The sequence below is a fragment of the Mus caroli genome, chromosome 3 (genome assembly GCF_900094665.2).
Source record: "Mus caroli chromosome 3, CAROLI_EIJ_v1.1, whole genome shotgun sequence".
Taxonomy (NCBI): domain Eukaryota; kingdom Metazoa; phylum Chordata; class Mammalia; order Rodentia; family Muridae; genus Mus; species Mus caroli.
The window spans coordinates 122926696-122938906 of record NC_034572.1 but is presented as its reverse complement, the minus strand read 5'-3'; the positions used below and the strand labels follow the sequence as shown (position 1 = coordinate 122938906).

Genomic DNA, 12211 nt, shown 5'->3' with positions numbered 1-12211 from the left:
TCACGAGGGATACCTGCCTTGGAGATTGAATCCATTAGCTCTTGTGTGGGGAACTCCCTCCAAAACCATAGCAGCTGCTGCTGTCCGCTTGGCTTCTCTATGAAGTGACAGAGAACTTAGTCCTGCCTATTATCTTGACAGAACGGAGAGAGGAGAGAGGCCCTTGCCAAGAGTTCTGCTGTTACAAAGGCTGAGAGGAAATGGGAAGAGGAAGAAGTATTTCGGGAAATTTTAAAACTCCAGAGTGCAAGAACCAACCGTTCAGTGCACGGAGAAAATAAAAGATAATTGTGCAGTTTGTGGAACAATAGAAATCCGGTCTGTATTATTTTTGCCTCTGCTTTTTTTGTTTTCCCTTGTTGCTCTTCACCCCCAGCTGTGGTCTTCCAGTGTATTCATACTCATTAGATAGCTCAGTATAAAAGCCTTTGGAAATGCAGGACTCATGAATCCTGTGGTTTTATTTTGTCTAAGTTTTCTGAATATTTCCAAAGCCTCTGAGAGGAGCATGGGGTTTTACACCCATAGTTTAGGTGCCTTCACTTTTGTAATCTACTCTCACAGTGGTAAGTATTTACTCTGAGTATTCTGGGGGTAGTGTGATTGTTGTTTTTGTAACAGGCTCTTACAACAGCTGGTACTCACTATGTCACCCAGGCAGGCTTAAAGTCAGCCAGTCCCCCTACCTCAGCCTCCTGAGTGCTGCGAAGACAGGTGCATATCTCTAATCTAACCTTGCTTGTTTTCATTTATTGGGCTTCTTTATTTTAGGTGTGGGGCACAATCTCAGGGTGTAGCCCAGATTAGCCTTAGACTTTTGAATTCTCTGATTTAGTGCAAGGATTTCAGGTGTATATCTTGCTGCACCTACTTCTTCTTCATTGGATTCATTGTTGTGGGGGTGGGGATGATGAGGTCAGAGGACAGCCTTGTAGAGTGGACTTCTCTCTTCTCATCTTTATGTGGGTTCTGGGAATGGACCGAGGTCACCAGGCTTCCTCTTCAAGCACCCTTGCGCCCTACCCCATGAGCCATCTCTCAAGTCTTTTTTCTTTATTTTTGAAGACCTTTTTTTTTTTTCCTTTTTACCAATCTGTTTATTTTTGTGTGGACAAAGGGTGGGTCTGGATGTTACATGCCATAGAGCTTGTGGAGGACCGTGCAGTGGGCAGGGACTGGTGCTGTCATTCCACTGTGTGCATCTCAGTGATTGCGAGTGAGTCACCAGACTTGGAGGTAGGCACCTGTAGGAGCTGAATGCCCTCTCTGTCCTGTCTTTATTTTAAAATGAGCCCTAGGGTACTTTGACTAATAGATTTCATTGAAACATACGTGTTTATTGGGTCAAGTATTTGTAGAGTGGTGGAATAAATGAATGAACGAACGAATGATCAAATGAATGACGAATAGCCCAAATGCACTCAGAGGGTAGTGGAGTGGTCCTCTTCAGAGCAACCCGAGTAAGGAACAGAAACCTGTGGGCGAAGAAGTGGCAGCTACAGGTGTGGATATGGTGGTGTTCTGACCGACTGTTGGGGAAGACAGGGAAAGTACACTGTGCAAATACAGTGTACTCATACATGAAATTAACTCATACATGATTTAATTCGTAATTAAAATTAATTTCAAAAGTTGCAGAGTGGAGCAGGGAGAGGAGGGCAGAGTCTCTGTGAACACCGCCCTGTGGATGAAGAACTCACGGGCATGCCAAATGCAGATGTAGCTTCCCAACCCTAACCCAGAAGTCTAAAGTTCACCGTGAGGATGACAAAAGCTTCATCCTTGATGACAGTGACACTCTTAGCAATTTGGTAGGAAACTGTTTCCTAAAATAACACAGCTTAGTGAACAGATTCCATTTGGTCTGAAGTGAAGCCAGCTTGTGTTTTTCTGTCTTCCGTTTCTTGAGCCATGGGTTAGGCTGAGATGAACTGCTAGGTGTCCAGGGCTGGCTGAATAGCTAGCTGCCTTGCTGTTCATTGTTGGCAGGAATTCTTGGTGTGGCCCTCGTGTCAAATGAGGTGGTCGTACCCACACAACACAGATCCCATAAGCCTCTGTGAAATATGAAGTTCCTGGCCTTAAAAGACAAAAAGCATTAATCTGAAGCTCCAACTGAAAAAGAGCGGGGCACATGAAGTGGCCAATGTCACGTGAGTGTGTATGATCTTAGGTGACTACCTTGAGTAGCAGTTATCTAGAAACTTTTCTCTTGCTCAAGACCAGATAAGATTCCCAGCTCTGGGGTAGTCTTTCCAGTCTTCTCTGGAATTTGAATGGATTCTTTTTTTAAAATCTTATCTTTACTTTATCTCAACACTTCTAGCATATTCCATCTATGAACTCCCCCCCCAGTGTAAATTCTCAGGGTTCTCTTTCTGTTTTAAATTTATTTATTTATTTATTTATTTATTTTTATTTTTTTATTTTTTATTTTTTTTTGGTTTTTCGAGACAGGGTTTCTCTGTGTAGCCCTGGCTGTCCTGGAACTCACTTTGTAGACCAGGCTGGCCTCGAACTCAGAAATCCGCCTGCCTCTGCCTCCCGAGTGCTGGGACTAAAGGCGTGCGCCACCACGCCCGGCATATGTTTTAAATTTATTGATTCATTAAGCAATTCATAAGCATTTGTTGGGAACTGGAGAACAGATTCTAGACTTTGTACTCAAAACAGAAGATGATTTCTATTGTTAAAAAATCCTAGAAGTATTGGTCAAGGACCCAGTGTGAATGGCTGCTCACGTAGTTCATTGGCCAGGGCCTAGTGAATGGGAACCAGTCAGGGTGGTCCTTTTGTATCATCTACATCATTCATCAAAAGCTTATCCAATAGGAATGATTAAATCTAGGTGGGTGATGATTTATTAGTCTCCTTGTGGGAAGAGATCTTTCAACCAGGGCTGCCTTGATCCTCCCTGTGAGTGGGACAAGGAATGAGAAGGGTTTTCATAGTTGAAAGCCTCTTGCTGCACACTCTGCATTCCACTGTCAGGGAGAGAAAGGACCACGCGATGGTCCAGCGCTGCAATGGGAATTCCATAAGTGGGATCTCATGGAAGCCACCCGGCCATGTTGAGCCTAGGTGTGTGTAGGGCACACGCTTGCTCTGCTGTCTCCCAGGAGAGATTCGTTTTTTACCTCTGTCAATTAGGCAATCTTAATATATTCATCCTGACTAAATGAAGACATTTGGGCTAGAACTGGACCTTAGGCATGAAATTTTCCACAACACACACACACACACACACACACACACACACACACACTCACTCACATTCACACCATGTATGTAAGTGTTTCGTTTCTTCTAGGAAAGGAAATACACTGACATAATGAGTTCCTTTTGGCATTTCAGTGAGAGTGGCCATTCTCAGTCCTCCTACAATGCACTCCCCCCAGCAAGGTCTATGATGTCTGACAGGTCAGAGAATAGATGAAGCCCTCCTATGTCTATGCATCCAGGCAGGGTAGAGGTTACAGAAATGCATATGTCAGCTGGCCTGAAATTTAAAAAAAAATTCTAGCTTGACATTATAATACATATATTCTTTCAAATAGTTTTTCCCTCCATTTTTAACATGTTGAAGAAAATTTGATATCTATTTTGCCTTTTGTTTATGGAGACATACCTCAAAAGGCTTGCTTATCAGACATCTGGTGGAATCTCGGATGATTTTTACAGTGAAAAGGAGGAGAGAGAACTCAGGGGCTAACGGTGATTTACTAAAGGAAAAACAAAACAAGCAAGATCTTGAAAAGTTTAGGATATTTCAGAATATGAAATCAATAGCTGCAAATGGACCTGTAATTTAGAAGACAGAACTCTTTCCATTTTTGCCTCAGTGCTGTTTCAGGAGAAAAATCTCACAGATGTTAGAGATCAGTGGGCTATGTCGACATTAAAGGGTTTCTTTTCTTTCTAGTGTTTGTTTAGTTTGAAATTTAGAACGGTTTAAAGAAGCATTTCTCAGAATGTGTTCCATGGAAGAACACAAGTTCTTCAAAAATACATCTTGCCAGGGGCTGGAGACATGGCTCAGCAGTTAGGAGCACTGGCTGCTTTTCCAGAGGACCCTTCATTTTCTGGCACCTACATGGCGGTTACCAACTGTCTGTAACTCAAGTCTCAGGGGATCTGACACCAGCTTCTGGTTCTTTGGGCATCATGCACACACATGGTGCACAGACATGCATGCAGGCAAAGCACTCATACACATAAAAGTAAATTCGAATAGAGAACTCACCAAAAAAACCCAGAAGATTAAGACAGGTGCAGGGAGTGAACTGACAGATGCACTAAACTGGGAAGTTATTCTGTCGTGTGTTCTCTCTTGGAAGCTCACAGTGTCAGGATTTGAAGACTTTGGAAAGAAAGAAAAAGAGGACAATAGAGAAGATTCTAATTGTGTGTGTGTGTGTGTGTGTGTGTATTTGCATGTGTGTGGAGCCAGAGGATGGGCAAACTTGGCTGCCATTCCTCAGACAGACAACCATCTTGGTTTTGGTCTTAACTCGCCAAGTGCGCTAGGCTGAGGAGTTGGTGAGCTTCAATGATCCCTTTGCCTACACCTCTCCAACACTGGGATTCCGAGTTTTATACCATTACACTTGGGCTTGTTTGTTTGTTCATTTGTTTGTTTGTTTGTTTTTTTAATGTGGGTTCTAGTAACCAAACTCAGGTCTTCGTGCCTGCTGCAAGGCACAAACTTACTAAGCCATCTCCCCAGACAGAGATTTTAATGTTATCTTACCTAGACCATGGGAATTGCTCTTTGGAAAATGCTAAGCCTTTAATAATCATTTAATCTTGACTATTTCTTCTCTTTAGATGAGAAAATCTGTGCAGTGCAGTAACTACATGGCCCTTCAACTCAGACAACTCGGCTTCGGACAGCAATTCTGCTACTGCCAGCTGAGTGTCCTTCACCATCTCTATAACAGGCAACCAAATAGAATCAATTGCATGGGATTGTGGGAAAATTTTGTATGCTAGTTTCTATAAAGTACCTTATAGAAAACACTACATATAATTCTCAAAAGCTCCATAGTTACGTTATGTTTGCATTGCCATTGTCAGCAATGGCTAGTGTTTGCAACTTGGCTACTCATAAGAAGTTGTAACCCTCTATGCATACCTTCACTCCCTGCCAATGACATCATTACTAATGGCTCTCTGGGTAGGGCCAGCCATTACAGCTGCTATCTGCTCCAAAGCTGACATACTATTCCTGAGTTTGCAGAGCATACTCTCGCTTTGGGACAAACTCTCAGACAAGCAGGGTTCCTCTCTTAACTTTCCAAAGTTCCCCTCCCTCACTCTCTTTCCCCTTTTGCGGCTTTTCTGACCCAGCCAGTTGCTTCGCATTTCCCCTCTGCCTTTCATCTACCTGCCTTGGACTACCTGGTCCTGTAACTCTGTCACTGACTGACTAAGTGATCCTTAAACTTAGAAACTCCTTCAAGTATCGAACTCTAAGATATGATTTCCGCAGAGGGCAGAAATGGAATGTTTACATAATTTGAAGGAAAAGAGGAGGAGGAAAAAAAACAACAAAAAAATCACGCTTAGCTTCTTTGGCAAGCAACCTAATAAAATAGTGAAATTTAAGAAGCCCTTTGGCTGAGAGAGCCCGGCTGCTCACACAGCAGGAAGAAGCCCTAGATCTGATGGCAAAGGTTGTTTTCTATCGTAAGCACACCTCTTTGCCAAGTGCTTTCTCCCTCGAGGCTGACAGAGGTTTGGCAAAATCTCCACCTCTCCCAACCCCCACCCCTTTGCCTTTGCCGTATTGGCCGATAAGCCCAAACCCTGTTTTATATTTAACTCGCTCCAGTTCCGAAGGGGCAGGCCTGGGGAGACGCTGTTTATATAGAGCTGAGCCAACATTCTCATCAGTCCTCCTCCTTCAAGTCAGCTTCTCTTCTGCGTCTCCATCCTACTCCTTGCTCTCCGCATTCATCCTGGAGTGGCCGGTGGGGACGAGCAGGACCGGGAAGAGGGAGAGGTGTGGGAAAGCGAAGCCAAGCTGCCAGGGATCGGACGCCTTCCAATTGAAAAGGGAAGTCAGCTGACAAGGAAAGTTAGTTAAATTTAACATCCTTTCATGTGTAACATCTGACTTCGGGGGAGAAAATGAACTTTGCAGAGGAAGAGCCCTCCAAGAAATACTGCATTAAAGGCAAACACGTGGCCATCATCTGTGGAGTAGTGGCGGCAGTTGGATTAATAGTGGGACTTTCTGTGGGTTTGACCAGGTCCTGTGAGCCGGACACAACCCCAGCTCCTTCCCACCCTCCTCCAGCTCCTTCCCACCCTCCTCCCGAAGCCAGCACTGCCCTCCCTCCTCAGGACCAGAATGTCTGCCCTGACAGTGAAGATGAAAGCGGAGAATGGAAAAACTTCAGGCTGCCTGACTTCATCAACCCAGTTCACTACGACCTGGAGGTGAAGGCCCTGATGGAGGAAGACAGGTACACGGGAATAGTGACCATCTCTGTCAAGTTGAGCAAACCCACTCGTGACCTATGGCTCCACATCAGGGAGACCAAGATCACCAAGCTGCCGGAGCTAAGGAGGCCCTCTGGGGAGCAGGTACCAATTCGACGGTGCTTCGAGTATAAGAAGCAGGAGTACGTGGTGATCCAGGCTGCAGAAGACCTTGCGGCCACCAGTGGGGACAGTGTCTATCGGCTGACCATGGAGTTTAAAGGCTGGCTGAACGGTTCCCTTGTGGGTTTTTACAAAACCACCTACATGGAGAACGGGCAAGTCAGGTATGTGCTGTGCGATGCTGTGTGTGTTACTGTGTGTAGTGCCGAGCTGTGTTATGCTGTGTGTGGTGGGACCAGGTGTGATACAGTGTGGTGCTGTGCTGTGTTGTTTTGTGTTGTTCTGTGTGCGGTGCGGTGCGATGCAGTGCTGTGCGGTGCGGGGCTGTATGTGCTACTGTGTGCAGTGCGGTGCTGTGTTATGCTGTGTGTTGTGGGACGAGGTGTGATACAGTGCGGTGCTGTGCTGTGTTGTTCTGTGTGCGGTGCGATACAGTGCTGTGTGGTGCTTCCTCTGAACCCAGTTTGTGCAGTGTTTATTTTTGCCTTTTCTCTTTGCTTCCCATCTCTTGTGTTTTGTGGGTCTGATCCCTATCTGCCCTTGCTTTCAATTCTACTTGTTCATCTGAGAAGTAAGATGTTTTGCCTTCTTGTAATTTGAAAATGTATCACCAACTCGAAGTTGTAAATACAATGCCAGTTGTAGAGAAAACAGTAAGTCTTTTATTAATGACACCGGGATAAATCACAGCACACTGCATCTGACTCTACACATCCACACAGAGTGCCTCGGAGGTTTATGAATATAAGTACTGGATAAATTTCACCACTCGTGTTTTGGGGCTATATCACAGTGATTTCACAAGGGATGACAATTTCATTTGCAATGACAATTACATTAAGTGTCAATTGTTATTTCGTGCAGTTTACCGGAGAAGAATCTTAACGAAAATTACAAAAGATATGACTGGTCCTTAGGTGTTCATCTAAGAAGAAAAGCCTGGCTGTGTTTTCTGTTCTTCTGTGATCAGAACTATGTTTCTAACTAGGCTTTTGGGGAATGCTTAAAACCTGGATCAGTGATGGCATATGGATAAGCCTTGGAACTGCCAACTATCACTAAGCAGGCAGTAGTAATGCTAACCAAGACTTTTCCACATAAAAGGCAGTCACAAGTGTTTTTCTTCCCTGCAGTGTCCCAAGCAGAAGTGTTTAAAATATACATTAAATAATTATAATTATAAAACTAATATATTCTATCTAATCGATTACTTTCTATATGATAGTCATGTGACCCAGTGACCTTTATCGGTTCTTGGTAAAGGTGTAAGCTCCTTCCTTGAATTCACAAAGCCATCGCCCTGTGAGAGGTGACCAGGGACCCAGGCCATGCTACACTTGAGTTGTCCCTGGACTTGAACTTGCTTAGACATTTGCCTCCAGAGATTCTGCAGAGTTAAATGACTGAAAAAAAGCTGCATGTCACCTTTCAAAACTGGAGCCGGGGTCAATCCTCTGTGAATTCCTTTCCTCTGTTGTCTGAAGCATCCTTTGGAGCAAAAGAAAATCTCTTGGTCAAATTTCTTCCTACTGTTTATCAGAGAGTGAGGACTCAGCCTCACGTTATGTGTGGTGCATGGGCACACTAAGTAGAAAGGATAACGGAAGGAAAACATGGTAAGCATCACAGAGATCTGCCATGCTAGCCATCAAACTCATTGAACCCCTCCCCTCCCATTAAAAAAAAAATAACAGCATAGCAAGACGTAGAACCATTTTTACAGCTCACCCATTAATGTGTTAATCTGCACATACTTTCCTAGACAATCAAAATTGAGGCTGAGTTACATTTAAACGTCTATATGGATTTAAAATTTTAATATATAAGCCTTTTCTTTTGTCTTAATTACTTAGAAGAGCCTGATGTTAAAAATTGTGCACTGTCTCATCTCATAAATGCATTGAATTCTCTCTGATTATTGCTGAACTTCTGTGCTGCTTCTAACATTCTATGATTTTTTTTTTCCACATCAGAAAGGGATATCACTGTAAATCCACCTGTATGTGCACATCTGCTTATTACCCTGGGTTGGTTATTATCCTAAATGTCGAATTCCCTGGTCAAAAGTACCAGTATGACGAGAGACTTTTAACTTTATACATGAATAATACACAGTCATTGCAGGGAACCGAAGAACAAACCAGGGAAAGATTTAAACAACAACAACAACAACAAAAACCCCCAAACATCCGCCAATGAGTTGACTTGTTCTTTAACATTCTTCCACTGAATGACACACTGGACGCATGCCTCGCTACAGCATAGTGTAACACACTTAGTTTTTCCATTAGATATGGGTATGAAGTTGCTCCTACACAATGTGCAGAACAACTGTGTAGATGATCACTTATGATAATCTCCAGTTTGACTTTTCTGGTGTCTACAGTGGGGTTCACACAGAGGCAAACAAGAAGGTTAAAAAGCCAGGAAATCCTGGTGGGAAGAAGAAAGCAAGTTTGTTGGCGAGGTTTCTGTAAAGAGGCGAATGAGAGGTAACTGTGGGAAAGACACTTGGAGAAGGGAGGTCTCGTGGGATAAGGAAGAGGTGCTGCGAGTGACTCGGCGTCAAGGATGGTGAAGGACAGAGCTCTCCATCCAGGGATAGGAGAGATACTGCAATGACCAGTGGGGAGAGGAGGGCAAGTCAGGACACACAGGGGAAAAATATGGAGGAAAAATAACTCAGGTCTGGCTGATGGTGGCTGAAGTTATGGGATCAAGACATCCAAGATCTAGCATCCGTGTGATGGTTATGACATTCGTAGATACTGGAAACAGGACAGGGAATTGGTGGGGAAGAAAAGTTCGGTTTTAGACCTGTCGATGCCTAGTAGACATACCGGGTAGGAATCTAGCTAACTGAGGCTGAAGCAAAATACTAAAGTTTATGATAAGATTTGGTAGGTGTGTGAGAACAGTGTATCTATGGAAAACATATTATTATCACATACACACACGTTTATAATCAGTCATGAAGTTTTGATCTTGAAATTTTTTTTTTTTTTTTTTTTTTTAGTTTTTCGAGACAGGGTTTCTCTGTATAGCCCTGGCTGTCCTGGAACTCACTTTGTAGACCAGGCTGGCCTCGAACTCAGAAATCCGTCTGCCTCTGCCTCCCGAGTGCTGGGATTAAAGGCGTGCGCCACCACGCCCGGCTTGATCTTGAAATTTTAGTTGTAGTCAGATGTCTCTCCAAACATCGAATGTTATTAGTGTAGAGTGAGGTCTGTGAGGTGGTCTTCTATGCTTGGTGCAAGGCTGTCAATTTTGCTTTCTTTTGGATGCAAGAAAAATTGACTTGGTCTCCTCTGCATAAAAAGTAATGTGATTTTGACTTAAATAATGAACTGACTCATTCAGTCCACCATTCAACTCCAGTGGGATGTGAATGACTATGGTGCATCAATGGAGCAGGCCTTGAGCATGACTCCGGAACCCTCTACAGACTGTGGACAGGGCGTTGGTAGTTGCTGCCACTACATCAGAAGCCTTTCTACTGAAGGGTTTAACCCAAGTTTTATTGTTTGTCTTGCTGGCTCGAGTTATTAAGTGGCTGAACCCAGCTGGGGGAGTCATTACTGGGGAACATGGTGCCAGCGGTTTTGTTTTCTAAAGTTAATACAGAGTAGCCATGGTTGTGAGTTATAGCACTACCTCTCCTGCCTCAGCTTTCTCAAAAGCACCTTGGTGGGGAAGACAGACACAGGTTCTCCGGGATGGTGAGTTGGTAAGCTATGAGGAGTGAGATTTTAGAGTGCTCAGTCAAGTGAGTGACTTTTTAACGTTGGAGGGAGGCCTCGTCGAGAAGTGGTTTGCTCAGCACATTTGCCTGGTATAATCAATCAGTTATTCAGAATAGTGCAGAGTAACTTCCCGGTCTCCTGCTGCTCTTGGGCAGTTCTCATTCATTTGCAGTCCAGGTCAGATTTCAAAAGGACTTTTAATTGTGAAGTAAAGATTGTGCTATAAAATCATTTTATAATTGCTCTATTATATACCTTATTTTCAAATTTGCTGAGCGTGTAGAAAAGTCTGGTGACAATGGAAAGAGTTGGTCATATGTCAACAGAGTTTTTTGAGCTCTGCAGTAGACCAAAGGAGAAACAAGTTACTTTTGTTGTTGCTGTTGTTTTTCAAGACAGAGTCTCACTAAGTAGCTCTGGCTATCCTGGACATCCCTGCATAGATCAGGCTGGCCTCAAACTCACAGAGATCTGTCTGGCTCTGCCTCCCAAGGGCTGAGATTAAAGGTATACATCACTACCTAGCATACATTGTTATTTTTAAATATGATTGTATTACCTGTAGGACTTACACAAAACATATGTTGGTTGTTTTTTTTTTTCCCCAATGCATAGTCCAGCCAGATAAATGGGTTTTAAATACCTTAGATTGCAAAAAGCACTCACTCTGTCAGAAAGTCTGGACCTGGTATGGTAGTGGATGTGTTAATCACAAAGATTCATGGGAAAAGACCTCTGACTGGAATCATCATGGCCAAATTAATTAATGAAAGCTTTTTTGGCTCATGTGCATGAGCTATCTACCTGTAAAGATTGACTTCAAGTAATCAGCAGTAGACACGAAGAAGACAAGGTTTTTATAGCTCAGGGGTAGTTGGGACTCAGACCTGGGACAAGTGGCTGAGGTGCCTATTTCAAATACCAAGGCAGACCTGGCCTCCGGGTTCTCCCAACATTCCCTGCCCTCTACACTGAACTTTCCAACCCAGGGGCTGGGCTTTGTCTCATCCAGCAGCTCTTCACTGTATAATCCAGACATTGTGGTTCTCCCTTCCCCTCTCCCTCCCCTGCCCCTCTCTCTTCCCCTCCCCTCCCCCTCTCTCTCCTCTGTCTCTCTTCTCTCTCTGTACCTGTTCTTGCCACTCTGCTCTTTCTCCCTCTGTGTGGCAATGTCACTGACCCCCTTCTGTATGGTTGGTGAACTTGCCTGAGAACTTGATATCAATGGGGTGTTTCAAAATGGGAGATTTGTCGGGCAAAATAGGCAGGGTTCTAGGAGCAGAATGTAAGCATAACAAGTTAGTCATAATGACCTCCTGAAACAGATACGATTGCAAGGTGGTCGTAACAAGAGGTAGGTAGTCATAGGTGGATATAATATAATATAATATAATATAATATAATATAATATATGATATGATATGATATGATATGATATAATATATAGTATATAATACATAATATATAATATAATAATGGGTTAACAACATAGGTGGTTATAAAAAGCTTTTGAAATAAAGACTTGGTACCTGTATCATGGAACAGAAACCATTATAGTTATAGTTACAGGTAGGGTATATCCCAATCCTCGAGAAACAGAGTTTTAACCATAAACAGGAAAGAACCTATTTGTCTTTACTATAAGATAGTTTGTAAAGCTAAAATGGAGGCAGGCTAGTCCATCACCTGCTTATAATCCCAGTACTGGGATGACTAAGGCAGGAGGATGAGGAGTTCAAGACCTGCCCACAGCATGGCCCTTCTTCAGAAAGGCAAAGGTTGCATAATTTATCTTCTAGATTTATAGGGGTGTGTCTTGAGGAGTTACTTCACTTGATGATCCCCAAGGTATGACAGGC

General features: G+C 43.4%; 1 protein-coding gene across 1 annotated transcript in view; it reads left to right on the top strand.

Annotated features, from left to right (window-relative positions):
* The first annotated feature begins 5855 nt into the window (after nt 1-5855).
* The window catches only part of Enpep (glutamyl aminopeptidase), a 65141-nt gene continuing 58785 nt past the window's right edge, over nt 5856-12211 (top strand). The window contains exon 1 of the mRNA XM_021157699.2: nt 5856-6773. Coding sequence (XP_021013358.1) covers nt 6133-6773 — 641 coding nt within the window. The 5' untranslated portion in view covers nt 5856-6132. The remainder of the gene's footprint in view (nt 6774-12211) is intronic.